We start from the raw sequence: 18,097 nt of genomic DNA on the forward strand, positions 1-18,097 counted from the left end.
TGCACTCTCCTTGTGGTACCAGCCTTCCTCTGGTGACTCAGGAGGCAGTGCTATTGAGTTCTGTGACACTGAAAATATTTTATTCTACCTTCACCTTGGATCAGTAGTGGGCTGTTTACATTTCTGGCTGGGAGAGAAGTGTTTCAAATGATAAGGGTTTGGACCACTATTGTGTAGCTTCCATCTTTGCTGTTGAGCTCCCTTGAAGTGTTCTGTTTTGCTCCTCTTGGGAGCTTTTAGATCTTATTTTCATCCCTTTATTTCACAAGTGTGTGCCTCATGTGGTTCTCTCTTCATTGTTTTCCTTGGTACTTGGTGGACCCTTGCATTATGAAGATTCATGTCCTTCAGTTTCAAGAAAGTTTCTTGAATTATTTCTTTTGTTATTTCTCCCACAATGTCCTCTCTCTGGAGCTGCTTATAGTTCAATATTGGACTTTCTGGTTTGATTTTATAATTTTATCTTTTCTTTCTCTGTTCTCCCCCTGACCCCCCCCCCATCTTATGGAAGACTGTTTTAACATTGTATTTCGACTCTTTGTTAGTCTTTAACTTATTTATCCTATATTTAATTTCCAGTGTTATTTTTATACTCCTTTGTTCCTATTAGATACAAATCATTCTCTTATCTCACCCACCAGCACCCATACTATGTAAATTCTACCTGTTCTTCAAGGTCCAGCTTAAAGTTTAACTTTTATGAGAACTTACAGCACAGTCCAGCTCTCTGCATTGGCCAGGAATTCAATGGTATCACTTCAATCTCTGCCATCTAATGTATCAGAAGTTAACACAGACAACCCACTTAAAAATTATGAATAAAGGAGTTGGAGTATAATTCAAGATAATCCTTCAAAATAAGACCAAGTAGGAAAAATGAAAGACAAAAGGAAAGAAAAGATGAAATTAGAGGATCAAACCAGATGGTCTTAACATCTGATTAAAAGATGCCCCAGAAAAAGAAAATAGTTTACTTTTTCTTTATCAGGCACAGTGCCCTGTCTAGAATTGGAAATAAAACAAGTGTTAAGCAGTCCTTGTTGATTTGAATTAAATGACAAGCCATCCTAATCCTGCCCAGACAGGCTACCCCATGGGGATTCTCTTTTTATTTTTTCCTCTTTTCCACTTAATTGTGGCTTAATTAATTTACTTTTGCTTTTTTAATTGGTGTGTTATAGTTGTGGAATTCACTGTGATATGCTCATGATGCACATGACATGTTTCCATTAATTTGTTCTGCTGCTCCTCCTCTTTCCCATCCCTGCTCCTGCTCCCCATCCCCTTCTCTACTCCGCTGTTCTCCCTTCTATTTTTATGAAATCCTTCCCTTTTCTATTTCCCTGCAGCTTTCACATGTAAAAGAAAACATTCAACCCTTGAATGAACCTGGCTTAATTCACTTAGCATGATGTTCTCCATTTCCATCTGTTTAACCACAAATGACATAATTTCACTCTTCTTTATGACTGAGTAGAACTCCACCATGTATACAGACCACGTTTTCTCTAGCCAGTCCTCTGTTGATGGGCACCCAGGCTGGTTCCACAACTTGGCTGTTGTGAATTGGGCTGCTATTGATATTGGTATGCATGTCTCACTGTAGTATGCTGATTTTAATTCTTTTGGATAAATAACAAGGAGTGGGATGGATGGTGGTTCCATTCCTAGTCTAGGAATCTCCATGCTGCTTTCCAGAGTGGTTGTACTAATTTGCAGTCCCACCAGCAATGTACAAATGTGACTTTTCCCCACATCCTCGCCAAGACTTATCATTAATGGTATCTCAATGACCGCCATTCTGACTAGAGTGTGTTATGATTTGCATTTCCTTGATTGCTGGGGACCCAACAGCACTTCTGTAGAGTACCAGGAGCATCAGTATCTGTCAGCTACAGGGGCACGGGACTTACAGACCTCTGCAGACCTTCCTACCTAACCACAGTTCTCTACATGACGCAGTTGCAGTATTTCAGTGCCTGCTTTCTTTGTCTTCCTCAAAGCTATCAACTTAGATTTCATAGTAAAAGCCCTTCCTTTCTCACTCATATTTCTTTGGTTCATGAAATATTAAATTGAACAATGCAGCTTAAATACCAAGAACAATTGGCATGCGCAGGACTGTAAACAAACATGTCTGAATATAGACTGGCCTCTGACCCAGTTATAGGACCAGAAGGGCTTGGTGGAGAGCAGCCTGGCAGCCTCTGGCCTCCAGCCGGCCCAGGGCATCACTGAGTGCAAAGAACAAAGGACATTCAGCTGTGCAGTCGGTTGAGTGGAAGTCCGTCGGGACAGCGCTGACGGCACTCTAGTCTTTGCACAGCAACAGGCAGCCCTGGAAGAAGTAGATCTGAGCTTATCACCTCTCCTGGGTCCCCTTGCAATCAAGGGTATGCACAGGACAGCCAGCTGACTCCCCTTAGTGCTCAGTCTCCGTGACCCTGAAGGGGCCAGGCATCTTGGTCTGGTTAGAACCAAGATCCCCAAGCTGAGCTGTCACTTCCTGGCAGGAGTCCTCATGGATCCAACAGAGCCATGCCAGGTCCAGAAGTCTTGTGCCCTCCACTTCAGGATGGGACACGCACTGTTCTCCTGCTCCTGGCTGGGGCAGTCAGCCCTGAACCACGTCTCTGCCCGCCTCCTCCTTCCCCTGCCTCCAACCACCAGGCTCTACAGGAGTAAGATGCGGATTCTCAGACAGGAAGTAAGCTGTCCTACTGGTTTGGAGGGCCCCTGTGCAATATGAATTAATTTTTATAGGAGCCAATGAGATGGACCTGGAAATCCTATTCACAGTTTTCCTTACAAAGGGGAACCTCGAAATAGAGCTGACACTGGTTGTCATTAGACAGGAAAGAGTACTTGTGCTCCTGGGTCCTACCCAAGGGACTGGCATCACTTACAGACCATAATCACAGGCATGAAGGAAGCCATCCTTCCTCTCCCTTGGGAGCAAAGACTTCTCTGCAAATAAAGGCAGGTACTGCAGTTGAAGTGCTGCAGGAGAGCTTCACAGCAGACAGGAACGCAGGTCCATCAGCCACAGGGCGGCTGCACAGACACAGGCCAGAATGGGAGCCACTCTCTGAACTGGTTTCTTGATGGACTTAGTGACCACAACCGTTCTTCCTGGTGCTGACTGGTTGAGATCAGCACAGCAAGGGTGGCAGAACTGTGGCAGGTTCCACACACAGGGTGTTTCCTCTGCCCAGGCCCTCTCCTCATTCCCTAATGAGTTTTCTGTTTCTTCTGTGGATACCTCATGGTGAGGTATGAATAAAATTTTTCACTTTGGATTGATAGTAAGAACAAATTTAAAATATCAGCAAATATCCTTTGACTCTTATTCTTAAGTTTCCTCTTTGAACACTGGATTGTAATAAGAGGCCAAAGCTGGACCATTCCCACCTTAGTGTATTTGGTTTTCTCCAGTAGTGGCTCTTCTTTTGCTCTTGTGCACGTTCAGGGAGGCTGGCACGTTCAGTGCCCAGCTGGCCTCCACCACTCACTCTGGCTGGGCATACCGTGGCTGTGAGCCTGCATGGGCCTCTCCAAGGGGCCAGGTGTCCTCACTCATCCATCTGCCCTCAGGCCCCACCAGAGCAAGGCTCTGTGCTCCTGACAGCTGGGGAATCAGGCAGTCCCCTGAGACCAAGCCCTGAAGGCTCTCCTCGTGTGTGACCCCAAAGCTCCCACAGCCTCCTTCTGCATGTGGAGCATTGGCTCAATTTTTCTTAAACACTTTTCCAAATGCCAGTGATCCCTCCTGGAGAATCTGCAGTGGCCTGAGAAAGCCTCCTTCTACAAGTGTGACTTCCCCTCAGGCACTAACCTGGATGTGCTTGCTCCTCCTGGTTCCACATGGTGGATTAAGCACTCTAAACTTGGCCTTGTGGAGAAAATACGCAGGTAGTAATTCCTCTTCATATCACAGCCAGAATACCTTCCTGTGCCTGGGAAGTGACAACCTGCCTTACTGAATGACATTTCCAGGGGCTAATGTTCACAACAACCATCTTCTTTCACAGCCCCCAAAATAAATTCTTGTGACTCCTTCTCTTACACAAAGATGAGATCAGTCAGTCACTCACCATGTGCCTTGTCCACGGAGCAGCTGTGCCAGGGCAGTGGGAAGGGTTCCCCGGAGACCAAAGAAAATACCCCAAGGGGGCTCATGAGGCCCATGCTCCTGAGAAACACACAGGGGAAGGTCCAGTGGTGACTGCTGAACAGATGGCACTTCTGTCCCTCACTGCTGCACCAAGCAGGGCCTCCTCCCCCTGTGACATTCTGTTCAGTGGCAGCCAGCTGGAGGAGTGACCCGTACCCTTCCACAGTGCCCTCAGCTCCACACCCATCCCTTTGACAGAGGGTTTCACATGTCAGGTGCAGAAGCTGTGACATCATGAGCAGGAGCTTGCTTAGGGTCTTGTCCGAACAGCACCCCAGGGAGTAACTGTCCTGGTGCAGGTGGAGGGAAGCAGCTTTCTACAGATGACAGTGGCTTGCCTGATTCCCAGCGTGCAGGGGGAGCCTTGTCCTTCAAGACAGCACGTGTGGACCTTCAGGCCCAGGCCACTCTAAGGTTGTTCCATGAGCTAGGTTTTGGGAAACAAGGAGGGGGCACTTAGAGCAGGGTGTTGTCTGCCCCCTTTTCTCCAAAGATGGTACACCATGGAATTGGGTCTCCAGGTGAGAAAATCCCAACATCCCTTCTGTGTAGAACCATCCTTTCCAAACATCACCTAGATAGAAGGAATCTTCTGTGACATCAGGTCACTGTGCCACGTTTTATAACAGAATAAAGCTATAGGTCCAAGAGCTGTAATGGAAAGATGTTTGTTTAAAATGATAATAAATTAAAAGACCTTGCCATATTTTCTAAAAACAGAGAGAAAAAGAAAAATTGAATATAGGGGGGAAAATGGTCTGCCTCAACCCAGGACTGTAATAACACTGCCTCTCTTTCCTTGTTTTAGGGAATGCTGTCGATTTTTTGGAGACAATGGCTTGACTTTGAAGGTGTTTTTTACCAAGGCAGCCCCTTTTGGTGTTCTTTGGACACTCACAAACTACCTGTACTTACATGCAATAAAGAAAATAAACACTACGGATGTGTCGGTGTTGTTCTGCTGCAACAAAGCTTTTGTGTTCTTGCTCTCATGGATCGTTCTCAGGGACAGGTTCATGGGAGTGAGGGTAAGTTCCTTATTATCTGTCTTCCCCCTCACTCAGTCATGTCAGCCAAACCTGCCCATTGGCTTGCTTAGCTCCATGTGCTGGACCATGATCATTAGCTGCTGACTACCATCCTTCTGATTCGCAGCAGAACAGGAGCCTGGCAGGGCTGGTTCACGGTGTGCCTTGCAAACCTTCTTGCTTGCAAACCATACTAGATGAGCTTCCATTAAAGCACCTTTCATTTCAAGCATTCCCTAAAGTACGTGCCAGTCCGGGGCTCAGCCTGGGAACAGCGATGTGCTCTGCTCTCTGCGTGCTCACCTCCCCCTCCATGGTGGCTTTCCAGGCTGCCGCACATGGCATGGTGACTTGTGCCCTGTAGCCTGGAGCTTCCTGGCAACACCAGCACTCTCTGGTTAGGATGCATCTGAAACCCAGAGGACCTTTGAGTGCCCACGAGTGTGAGCGTCCTTGCCCATGCCTGGCCCATGTGTCTGCACCCCAAGTGAGCGAGACACACTTGTGTGAAGTCCAACTAGAGGGTGATTTCACTTCCTTTTGTGCCACAGGCGAAGGGCAAGGGAAATCGCAAGCCCTGGATCGCCTCTCATTGCATTCAAAGCCAGTCAGAGTGCACAACGGCTGTATGAAGTATGACAAATGTGCTATCAAATGCCAGCTGAAACCCAGAACAACCTGCCCCAGTAAAAGGAGCTGGTGACATTTCGCCTGGACAGAATCCTAATGGCTTCTGCCTGCTCCCTCTGGTGGTCAGGAGCTGCTACTGCCCATCATCAGCTTGTCACAAACCAGACAGCTTTGACCCTGCTGCTAGTGCTCTCCCAGTTAGAGCGCATCCCTCCTGCCTCCCGCCTCCAAGCCAAGAGCCAGTTTGATGGCAGCCCCACTAGAGTGAGCCATGCTGGCAACCAGTGGGGGCAGAGGCCTCCACCTCTGTCCTTGCCTCACCGTCCTGGGAACAGAGACATCACCCTTCGGTGGGTTCACGCCCACCTAAGTTACTCAAACAGCATCAGGGACATGAGTCAACTGCTCAGTTGTATTTTTAGCTTTCAGTAGGGGGAGAATTTGTTTTGAGGCTTGGTGTTAATTTTGGAATAAAAACTCACTCCCTGGGCTACCACCCAGAAAAGCCTTCAACAAATAAATGATCTAATACATCTCGGCAAGAATTGCAGGTGCTTCCCGCAGTAACTTACCCCAAGGCCTCTGGATTTGACACTGAAGACTCAGATGCCCTTCGTGACTTTATTGTGATGCAAAGAGCCAAGGTGATTCATGGAACTCTTGGCATAATTCAGATGTCCTAAGCAAATTCCCAATGAGACCACCTCACTGGGAAGAGAAGCTTGGAGGTGAATTCTGAAGTTGGCAGAAGAAAACAACCTTTCTGAGGTTAAGGAAAGGGAGTGCAGAAGAGCCAGAGCTGCTCCCAGCCTCGAAGAGAGCAGTGGGCACTGGCAGTCCTTTTCTTTATTGCTCTTCCTGGGTGGGGGCTCCCCAGCACACCTGCACTATGCTACATTCTGGCCTGGTGGCCACTTGAGCACTTGGATCTGTGTTGATTGCTGCAAACCACAATTGTGTCCTGCAGACTTTCAGCTCTAGGCTGGCACAGACATGCAGGCCCACAGGGTCAGGCATCGATGTTGGGACCTTGTAACTTGCCAACACAGTGCAGTCTCAGTCTCCTCTTAGAAGTTCAGGGCCAGTCACCAAACAGCCTCCCCCTTCAGGTTTCACAGCATTCCCACCTGCCCTCCTTAAACAGCCCAGGAAGCTGGCCACATCTGCATGATGGAAGTTTGGCCCCAATAAACACATGGCAATGTTGGTCCAAGATGATTTCTAAGTGGTGCCCAGTGTCTCAGACTTCTGGGTTAGCTAGCACCTTCCACAGGGCAAATTCCAAAGACAGAAAGGAGCTGAGCTGGCCTCCATCGCAGGGGCTGAGCATTGAGCTTGAGAGCCAGCTGCACTGGCAAGAGAGACATAGCTGAGGCCCAGCCTCTTGGGGGAGTCGGGTATGCAGAAGACTGTGATGGACAGCTGCTCGGTCATCAAGGCTTCCGCTGCAGGAGAGCACCGGTGGGTGGAGGCCACACAGACAGATGGGCCTCATAATGCTGGGGACCCTGGCCACTTATGGCACCAGAGGACCAGAAACTGCAGAGGTGTCTGTATGAGCAGTTGGCCTCCTGTGCTTCTGGGCTCTGGTGTAGGTGTGCTTTTCACGTGCGACCTAGGCCAGAGGTTCTCATGTGGTAGTGAACTGCTCTGGCTAGAGTCAGGTGATAAGGCTGTGGGGCGTGCCTCCGCTCCTATGTGCTGTTGGACCTCGAGGTGGTTATCAAACATCTCTGAGCCTTAGATGACCTGGTTTTTAAAGTCAGCAGAATGTAACCACTAATAGAACAGTTGTGAGAATAAAATAAGGCTCATAAAACTCAGTAAATGCTTTCTCAATGTTGTTCTTAGACCCTCTCAAGCAGAAGAGGTGGGTGGATCTGCCCAATTCTCTGGCCAGTGCCAGAAGGTGGAGAACCCTTAGGGAGTTTTGTGTGGCAAGAGGTTGGGCCAAGAGGTCCTCTACGGAGGCCCTGAGCCGGTAGCACCTTCTTTCCATGATCAGTTCCCATCTCAAACAGATTCCAGCTGGCATTTTCAATCCAGATGTGCTAAGTACTCACAGAGGGTCATCCTGGATGCTAACTCCAGCATCTGATCTTGACTCCCTTCTGTGTGTGGGGGGGTCTGTCCCCTGAGCCCTGAGCCCAGAGTGGGAGGACTCAGAGGGCAGGGAGCAGGGGTGGACAGAGGGTCACTCAGCTGCCCCCAAACACTGATGTTTTTTGAGTCAGTAAGAACACTCCTAGAGCGAGGAGGGCCAGTGCTGGGAAAGTGCATTTAAAAATTAGTCTTCTTTCCCTTTTGCAAAAGTGCCCCAAACTAAAAAGCTTCCCAGTGGCTTCTGCTTGGCATGGAGTGTGCAGCCCACCATAGCTGCAGCTAGCCTAGCGGCAGCCCTGGCCTAAAAAGTGACCAGGTCCAACAGTGTAGTACCAGTTACCCTCAGCTCCTCCCTGAGACTGGTGGTTCCCTCGCTTCCCTTCAGCCCAAGTCCCAGAACTCAGATCCCTGCCCTGGCGACAGGGCCCACCCAGGGCAGCCACCCTGAGGACAGACATCTGGCCTGCACTTCCTCCCGTCTTCAGCTATCATGCCCGGATGAAGTAGACGGGGTGGCCCTGGCCTGCCAGGCTGGGCACCGCTTCTGCCTGTCAGTTTAGGACAGTTCAGTGGGGGGTGTCATGGGGGCAGGGGACAGGAAGGAAGGGAGGCATGAGGAGCCTTATCTGTACACAGACAGCGTCCTGGGTGGGGGCAGGTGCAGAGGTATGCGCAGGTGCATGGGACCTCAGGGAAGTGTTTCCACAGGTGAACAGATACTTTAGGTATTAGGTGCAAAAAAGGCCCAGCTTCCTGAGACACACCCACGCTCTGCCAAGGGACTCCAGGCCAGAGGGAGACTCAGGCTCCCACCTCGGCTCTGCCCTGAGAGGTGCTGCGAGTACTTGGCTGAAGGCTCCCCACAGAGGGCTACTGAGGCCCAGATAGTGGGAGTCTGTAGGCCCATGTCTTGTGGCTGGGACCACCAGGAGGTCACTGTCCCCAGTGCTACGTGTCAGAGTAAACCCACAGGGCTCGGGGACCACTCTGGTGTCTGTTCCTCTGCTGACTAAATCAGGGTGGCCACCTCATTCTCACTTCTGAGCCCTCCGGCCCTGGCCCGGGCCCTCTGCTCAGTCCCACCTGGGGAAAAGCTTTAGCTGTTTATCACTTAATCAGCAAAGAAGAGAGGGCACAAGGCTCCAGAAAAGGCTGCCCCTGCCCTCCTTCACCCCCACACTTCTGCTGCAGGTTGGGGAGACCCTCCAAATGGCACGAAACCTGGCCGCTCTTCCCTCCAGCTCTTCCTTCTTTTCTGAATTCTTGCTGGTACCTCTGATGCCCAGCCAGGGGGGAACTGTCCCAGCAGTATCTTCTCTCTGCATGTGTCCTAGGGACAGAGCCCACCCCAGTGCCTGTCTGCTTTTCCACCTGTCCCTTTCTTGTTCTCCAACTGGTCACATATTGTTTTGCTCTCTCTGCTTCTCTCTCCCTTTGGATAGTTATCCGCAGGCCATGTAGCATTTGAATATGAAATATAGTGCATATACAGGGTGCAGAACAAAGCAGCCGACTACCAGTAAACTAAGCCAGAAAGAACAAGGGCTGAGCTCCTCCGGGATCTGATAGTCACCAGCTGCCTAAGACCCATGTTTTATGGACAAAATAGAATTACATGAAAAGACTGCATGAAGTTTGCCACAGAAGTGTGTGACTCAGACATGCTGTGAGACTCAACCACCACCTTCCACTCACCTAAGAATTGTCTTTCGGCCACAAAGGAAGCCTCAGTTCAAAGCTGAGAGCAGCTGGCAGCAGCTGCTGCCATGCCAATCACACAGTCCTGTTGTTGAGCAACAGCTGTGCCTGCACACCACCTATGCAACTTTGGGCAGGTTACCTGGCCTCTCTGCACGTAGGTTTTCATGACTATAAAAGGAGACGAAAGATGCTATCTACCTAACATGAGGGTAAGGTGAGGAAAGACATAGAAAACTCTTACTGGTGTAAACCCCAGCCATGCGACATTGCTTTGAACCGCTCAAGGCAGTTTTGAAGCATCTGTAAGAGGGACAGAACTCTTGGCAAATCCAGTGGTTAGGCCCCTGTTGCTCCACGGACAGCACCTCCCCATCCCTGTGGCTGAGTGGCCCTCGGCTGGGAAGACTCCCAGGTGGACTGTTTCCTAGGACAGCCGTGGTCTACCAGCAGCACTGTGTCTATCTCCAGAGAGCTCCCCGCAATCCCAGAAGTCTGTGTCTCAACAGGACCATAGAGAGGGAGCTGGGGGCGGGGCACTACTAAGGAGGAGCTGCACCTACAGCCTAGGACCTAGGTGGTGCTCCCTCGGGCCCTGGGGCTGGCGTGTAGAGTGGGAACAAGACTCACTGTCCCCACTATGCCTTCCCTGCTGAGTATGAAAACACAAAAGCAGAGTCACATGAGGCATTCGAGAAGATGGGAGAGAACTCAGGGTGCTTCCAGGTGACACTCCAGATTGTCTCCCCAGCCTCATTATGGCCAAATAACCTGTCACCAGAATTAGGATCACTAGGTCTCCAAGAATTGCAGTGACAGCCATGGCCTGAGGCTAAACCACGTGACTACTCCTGGCTGCCCCGTCTCAGGTCCTCTGGCCAGGCCGAGCTTTGTCAAGTGCCCCTCCAAGCAGAGCCAGTGCCGATGAGCAGCCTCTGCCTGCTGCTCCCTGGAGGCCCGAGGTGGGGACAGCCTCCCTCCCTCTGGTCCAACACCAGAAGACTTTCTAGCTCACTGGCCCTTGCCTGGTCCCCCTGCTGTCCTGACCACTGTTTTCTTCCTCCCATCCAGATTGTGGCTGCCATCTTGGCCATTGCCGGCATTGTGATGATGACCTATGCTGACGGATTCCACAGCCACTCTGTCATCGGCATAGCCCTGGTGGTGGGCTCTGCGTCCATGTCGGCCCTCTACAAGGTAGCATGGATGAGCTTCCAGCTGGCCTGACTCCTCCTAGCAGGCTGGTTTCCTGTGCTGCCTCCACTCTCTGGCACCCTGGGTGGCACTGATACTGCTGAAAGGCATTTGTTCTTGGTGCACCCCAGGCAGGTGGGGACCTCAAGGCAGAAAGTTGCTGTTGGCGTTGGCCCTCTGAGCCTTTCTATCAGTGGTACATGTTTGCAGCATTTGGGATGAAATGATTGGCACTGGCTGGATCTGCAGATTTGCAACTTTATTGTCACCGGTCCAGATAAGGGTGAGGGCTCTCTAGCCTGGCTCATGTTTGCTCAGATAAGTTCCAAGCTGGCTGGACGTGCAGACCTGGAGCAGCTTTATCACGTGAATGTTGACCATATCACGAGTGTTCAGCATTGGTCCCCAGGTGTTTTAGTCATCATCTTTGGGCTCAACAAACACAAGCTCAGAGCTGTGGTAGGACTAAGATTCTCCACACAATGGCGGGAACCCCTAGAAAGCCCTTCCCTGCTGCAGGTCTAGAGGCAACAATTTTATTCCCACACCAGGGTCCCTCGCCGTGTCCACCCCAATTCCTTCAAGCCTCCAGGCTGCTCTTTGCCCATCATCCTTGCTCCCTCTGCCTCCTCCTCAGACGTGTAGTAAAGAATGCAAACCTCTTCAGGCCTCCCAGCTGGGAGCCTGGCCTGGAGGACTCAGCTTTGAGACTCTGCAGACAGTAGGGCAGAGAATGGAGTAGTATAGAAAGTCACAAGGAAGACATGGTCCCTGTGCTGAGTGCCAGGCCTTGTGGTTTGTGGAAAGAGAAGTGATTTTATATGCTAATCCATCAGCTCTCTGCCCTAGCTGCCCACGGAGGCACATGTCACTGAAATAGGTGTGATAGCGCAGCATCATTCTGAGACTTCACCACCACTGTCCCAATGCAGAAAACATTAGAAGGCCATGCTGTGCTCTGGCCAATGAGCTGCACGCTCACGAGGAGCAGAGTGTGCAGAAAGGCCATCTGCAGGGAGGCCTCCATCTCCTCTGTCTCCCCCACTGCCCGGAGTTCAGCTAGGGGGTGCAGGGGAGGCTGGGAGCTGATCCTTCCCCTTTCTGTACTTCCTGCACGTGTGGCTGTGGATGGCTTGCAAGGAGAAACAGCAGGCGCAGGGACAGCAATGCAAGGCAGGGACTCAAACTGGACCCACAGCACCAAGCAGGCTGGATGGAGTCTGGCCACTCCAGCCACCTCTGTGCCTCTTCTCCCGGCTTCTGTGCCTGGGATGCTGAACAAGCAGGGCAGGAAGTAAGAGTCCGTGACTCCACTAAACCCATGCCACTCTGTCATGGGGGTGGCGATCAGGCCACAGATGAGCAGAATCCCTCCACTTCAACTTAGAGAAAATTTCCCTATAGCCAAAGCTCTTCTGAGGGGTTGGAGGCAGTGATTGTTGAACCCTGCTGCCCAGGGGCAGGGATCAGTTTTAGGGCCTCTAATAAGAGGATGTGTCACCACGGCAGGGTAGCTCCACTTGATGTGGTGTCATGAGCATTCAAACCTAGTGTGAAGACCTGGGAACAGTAGAGATGCTCACGGTGGACCCAGACTGTCCATCTCTGCACCACTGAGATGGGAGTGCACAGGCCCATCGCCCTTCACGGACCTCTCAGGGGTGTAGAGCTGTCCTGAGACATGGGCAACCCGGTTTTCAGGTGTGCCGCTTTGCTCACACAGGCCTGGGGTCTCAGGGGGCCCTCACCTGCTTCTCTCTCCTGCAGGTTCTGTTCAAGCTCCTGCTAGGCAGTGCCAAGTTCGGGGAAGCCGCCTTGTTCCTGTCCATTCTGGGTGTGTTTAACATCATCTTCATCACCTGCATCCCCATCCTGCTCTACTTCACCAAGGTGGAATACTGGAGCTCCTTTGACGACATTCCATGGGGAAACCTTTGTGGATTTTCAGTCCTCTTATTGAGTAAGTGGTCACCACCCTGTCCAAAACCCCCAAAAACCCATGAAGGACGGACAGGACCCCGTGGAAACCTGCATCCTAAATCAGGAACACAGTGCTTTTTGCTATCCCAGTGTCCTGGCTGCTTTTCAAGGTCTTTGCATTTCATAAAGTGCATCTTTCCAGAACCGCAGACACTGTGAGAGCAACAGTGGCCACTGGCACTCTGAGCAGTAAGCCCAGGGCCTTGCCCATGACCTATGAGTAGTAAGCGGTAAGGGTTGGTAAGGCGGTGCCAGTGGAGCTCCTAGGGCACGGCTTAGGTGTCGGTGCTCAGTGAATAAGATCAGTCGGCATTATTGCTGATGTCATCTTCCTAATCACTGTCCCTCAATGGGCAGTGACATCAAGGCAGGCAAAACCCCATCCCAGAGCCCCGCCCATACATCTGTCCCAGAAGTACTTCCAGCAAACCAGGAAAGCAAAGCCAGTCAGAGGGCCTTTTCCAGCCTCCTCACTGGTCACCTTTCTGAATTCCCTTTCCCTTCCCCAGAGCTCAGGGAAGAGGGGGCTAAGTGGTCAGGATGCTTGTAACTCATCCCAAATTCACTGGGTCCCAGCAAAGGGTCATCAGAGAAACTGGGTCAGGCAGGCAGCGGGAAGGCCCACTGCAGGGCTTCAAGTATATTTGTGAGTAACTCCTATTTTCTAAATTATTTCAGCATTCAATATTGTATTAAATTTTGGAATTGCCGTGACGTATCCCACTCTGATGTCTCTTGGAATTGTCCTCAGTGTACCTGTAAACGCAGGTAAAACTATATGCATGATTTTCTACATTTACTTGTCACGATCACATACACACAGTTGGATTCAGGGGTTTACACACATATTCTCATATATATTCTTGCTGGGCCTGGTCTAGGACACATGTTCAACCTTCTGCAAAGAAAAAAAGCACTTAGGTAAAATGCTGATGCTTGTTGTGTCTGCATGCTGTCTCTTTGATGTTCACGTGCCACACCAAGATACAGAACCCCTAGAACTGTCTCCATTCTAACTGGTGTGGGAGCAGAGATGAATATCATCAGTCTATTCATAGACAGAAAATTATGTAGCAGAAAAATTTAATTTTTGCAAGTGATTTTCTGGAGGAGAAAATTTATTCAGGGTGTGACATAGAAAACTGTTGTCCAGCTGAAGAGGCGGGAACCTTGTTGTCCTCCACCTCCTGGAAGAAAGAGAGTCCTCCATCTGTTACCTCGTCTTGCATAGTCCTGGGGCCATGGCCACCCGCCTTCGCCTGCCTCACCTCCTTCCTTTGCCTGCCTCACACTGGTTTGGATTTGGGGGTTTCTTCCCAGGATCTCCTGGCCTCTCACCCGACCTCCCTCTGCACCTGCTCCCAGCCTGGAAGAGCCCTGATTCCTTCCTCTCCAGAATACTCACTTCCTCAGCCCTGACACAGCTTCCTCTAAAGTGTCTCCCAAATGCTCCATGTCCAGGCCCCAGAGGGCCAGACTTCCTGGGAACCAATCCTGTACCAGTGCAAGCCAATCACCTCTCAGTTCCTGGGCCTGTCCCTGTGACTCAGCCTCACCACCTTGACCCATGAGCTCTGTACATGCCTCACCGAGGCCCCAGCACTTTCCAGAGAGCCACTTGGCAGCAGTGTCGTGTGGCCTGCAGGAGGCAGCAGAACACTGGGCTCAGCCCTGCACCACCATAGCCCCTCTGGGGTTCAGTGGTCCCCACTCATCAGCTCTCTGGGCCTTAGCTCATTGTCTCCCCTACAAACAAAGGCCATGCCTCCCCCGGCTCCTTCAGTCCATACGGGGGTCAGATGGAATAATCCATGAGACGGTACTTGAAGATGCAGCAGTACCTGGGCTCCTGGCAGAGAAGCAGTCCAGGGGCACCAGCTTCTGAAGGGCACTTTGTCAACAGCCCCTCCATTCTTTGCATCTTTAATTTATAGGCATATGAGGTTCTTATGGCAAAAGGCATGTTTTAGGTGAGTCTTACCTAAAACTTACTCTGGTCCCATCCCAGAGCAGGTGTTCGCAAGATTAGTGAGAATCATTTCATATGATTAACTGCAACATGAGAGGTTTAATAAGGGGTCAGCAGAGGAAACCAATTCCTTATTGGAGGAGAACCTGCTGATTAGGAGCTTCTCAGAGAAGAGCCGTCACCTGCCTTTAGGACCCCCCAGAGGTCTGCCCATGAGACTGGCAGGGGGAACTGCCCCACCCCCTGTGAATCAGCAGAACGCTTTGCTGGCATCAAAGTATTTCTGAATTATGGTGGGATAAAAGTGTCATCTTATTCCATAAAAAGGCACTAGAATGTTTTTTTCAGGTTTAGCTTTCATTCTTCTTACTCTTTCTCTAATCACCTGCTAGATGTAGTGGGGGCCAGGGAGGGAGAAGAAGGAGGGGGGTGAGGGAGTGGAGCAAGTGAGGGGTGACAGCAGAGGAATGAGCCCCCAGTGCCGGGGGTGGATAGTTGTCCAGGGAGTCTGTTTACACAAACTTTGGTTGTGAAGTGTGCACATCTCTCTCCTGGGTGGGTCAGGCAGCATGCCCTGGGGAAAGCAGACTCCAAATGTGCCCAGTCTAGGAAGAGGACAGAGAAGCCCAAAATAGGAATGGAGGCCCCAACAGCGCAGGGTAGTTGAGCACCATCAGGCTGGGAAGGGGAGGACCGTCGGAGCTTCAGGAGCTGAGGTGAACCCACTTCTCGCTTTGTCCTCTCACCGGATGTGTGTCAGGATGAGCCCTGTGCTTGGACAGCAAGGACACCACAGGCACAAGTGACGCCCACTGCATAACAGGAGTTTGCATCTATCATCTTGATCTTCAAAACCTATGTGTGTGTGCATGTGTGTGCGTGTGTGTAGATACATATGTACATACAATGCATGGATTGTAAATTAATGTTTTTAAATTATAAAAATAAAGCATGTCATTATAGACACTGTGAAAAGTACCAAAAATAGAAAGAAAGCAGTACTTTTCATTATCCTCACACCCAGAGGCAGCCACAACAAAGCTTTGCTGTATTTCCATCTAAATACATATATATCTCCAACTTCCCCTGATTGATTGATTGATTGATTGATTGATTGATTTGAGTGGGGGGTGTACCAGGGATTGAACTCAGGGGCACTCCACCACTGAGCCACACCCCCAGCCCTATTTTGTATTTAGAGACAGGGTCTCACTGAGCTGCTTAAGGCCTTGCTGTTGCTGAGGCTGGCTTTGAACTTGCAATCCTATTTCAGTCCCCGGAGCTGCTGGGATTAAAGGCATGCACCACTGCACCTGGCCTTATTTATTTTTTAAACACACAAAAATCAGTGTTTTAACTCAGATGCCAAGTCAGTCTTGGAAGTGAAGTTCAGTGCAAGGCTCAGAACAGGGTTTGGGAAAGTTCAGGTGATATACTAGAGGCCACCCCAGCCTCCTGGAGTGAATCCTACCAGGAGCATTCTATGGTCCAGGAGGAAGGACACTCCTGCTGCCAAGTAACCAGTGCTCTGTCTCCCACAGTGGTTGATCACTACACCAGTCAGATTGTCTTCAACGGGGTCCGGGTCATCGCCATCATCATCATCGGCCTGGGCTTCCTCCTGCTGCTCCTGCCGGAGGAGTGGGACGTCTGGTTGATCAAGCTGCTCACCCACCTCAAAGTGAGGAAGAAGGAGGAGACAGTGGAGGGCGGGGCTGACCTGGGCTCAGGACCCCAGAACAGGAGCAGGAGAGCTCGCCCTTCCTTTGCGCGCTAGGGCCTCTCTTCTGGGACTCTGGGGCTGCCCCCACGGTGATGATTTGGAAGCCTGTCCCTGACAGGAGGAGCCTCGGTTGGGTAAGGTGTACATACCTGTACAGTTTTGGTAACTGCGGTAAGTCCTACGGTATTTATTGGCATGTCCAATTTGCTTGCACTTTTCCACATCAGACCTTCACTCAAGGGCACCGATTCAATAAGGAAGAGAAGGAACCTCAGCACTTTCCCAATGAATGTAAAGTGGGTCACCATGAGCCTTGTATTGATTGTTTCTGACAACAGGTGTGCTTAACAAGCCAGGGCAAATGTTTCGAATCTTAGCAACTGAAAATGACATTGTACACTGTGATTATTTTTCAGCTATAGTAGGTCATATTTTGTTTTATACCAGAGCTGTACTCTTAATTTTAAGGAATTTCAATGAACCAAAAGACAACTATCAGTTAATCTGGAAGATGAGTGGATGGGTAGCTGGGTGGACGGATGGACAGAAGGGTGAATGGGTAGAGGGTTGATTACGTGGATGGGTGAATGGGTAGATGGGTGAGTGGATGGGTGGCAGGATGGGTAGATGGGACAATGGCATCGGAAGAAGTGAAGCAGAAAAGGATAATGGACATGACAACCATCAGAGGACAGGCCTGTACCAGGTCACGAAGGGGAAAGGGAAGCCCAGCCCTTGCTGGCCTGCTCTCTTGTGTCTTCATAGATCATGCAGGAGGATTTACAGTGCCTTCTACAGAATTTTTGTCTTTACCTTTGTGACCCAAGGTGACATTCTAAGTCACTGGCGCCGTCTTATAATTTAGATGTAAAATCTTTAGAAAAAAAAAAAAACTATATGTGTGTGTTCCAAAAAAATGACAAAGCTGGTGACCAATGTCCGTGGAGCCTGGTTGGAGGGGCACAACGTGCGTGTTAAGGTAGACCATGTGGAAAGAGAGCCACCGGTGGCTTTTACTTCCAGACCAGACTGAAAACTTATTTACTGAATCTGCAAACCTTTTTATGAAATTTTAAGCACCAGGCTGTTTACTTACACAACTTAGGTCTGCCAGACAATTCTATCTGTGATAGATTTGTAAAGAGGGATGGGGGTTAGAGTTTACTATTTTTGAAGTTTACATTGTTATCTATGAAATGGAAGCATTATTTTGAAACGTTGTCATAACCCAATGGTGCATTCTGTAACCATGGAGTCTTTTGTTTCCGGGGGGAAGGGGCATTCATGACCTGAACTTTTTAGCAAATTATTATTCTCAGTTTCCATTACCCGTTTGGCCAAACAGATTAATAAAATATTTGAAAAAGAAGTGCTAAGTGTGGTCTTAGTGCCCACATTGTCACTTGCCACTACAAAGGTCCCACGTAGGCCTGGAGCTCAGGCTCTCCCACAACTGTCCCTTGCCTTCCGGCACTAGCAAGGCAGGTGGGCTGCCTGGGAGAAGGGGATTCTTCCTGTGAAGATAGAACTGGTAATGGTGAAAATGACATGCAGAACTGTCCTGGCCCCAGAAGCCCTCATCCTGAGGCAGCCTGCCC

At 50.2% G+C, this 18,097-nt stretch overlaps 1 protein-coding gene across 2 annotated transcripts in view; it reads left to right on the forward strand.

Moving 5' to 3' along the window:
- Positions 1-17,868, forward strand: part of Slc35f3 (solute carrier family 35 member F3) — a 236,150-nt gene extending 218,282 nt beyond the window's left edge. For both annotated transcript variants that reach the window (XM_048800380.1, XM_048800381.1), the window contains 5 exons: positions 4,983-5,202; positions 10,705-10,830; positions 12,595-12,787; positions 13,486-13,575; positions 16,318-17,868. In XM_048800380.1, the coding sequence (XP_048656337.1) occupies positions 4,983-5,202; positions 10,705-10,830; positions 12,595-12,787; positions 13,486-13,575; positions 16,318-16,553 (865 nt within the window). In that variant the 3' untranslated portion in view covers positions 16,554-17,868. The remainder of the gene's footprint in view (positions 1-4,982; positions 5,203-10,704; positions 10,831-12,594; positions 12,788-13,485; positions 13,576-16,317) is intronic.
- The last annotated feature ends 229 nt before the right edge of the window (positions 17,869-18,097 follow it).

The sequence above is a fragment of the Marmota marmota genome, unplaced genomic scaffold, assembly GCF_001458135.2.
Source record: "Marmota marmota marmota unplaced genomic scaffold, marMar, whole genome shotgun sequence".
Taxonomy (NCBI): domain Eukaryota; kingdom Metazoa; phylum Chordata; class Mammalia; order Rodentia; family Sciuridae; genus Marmota; species Marmota marmota.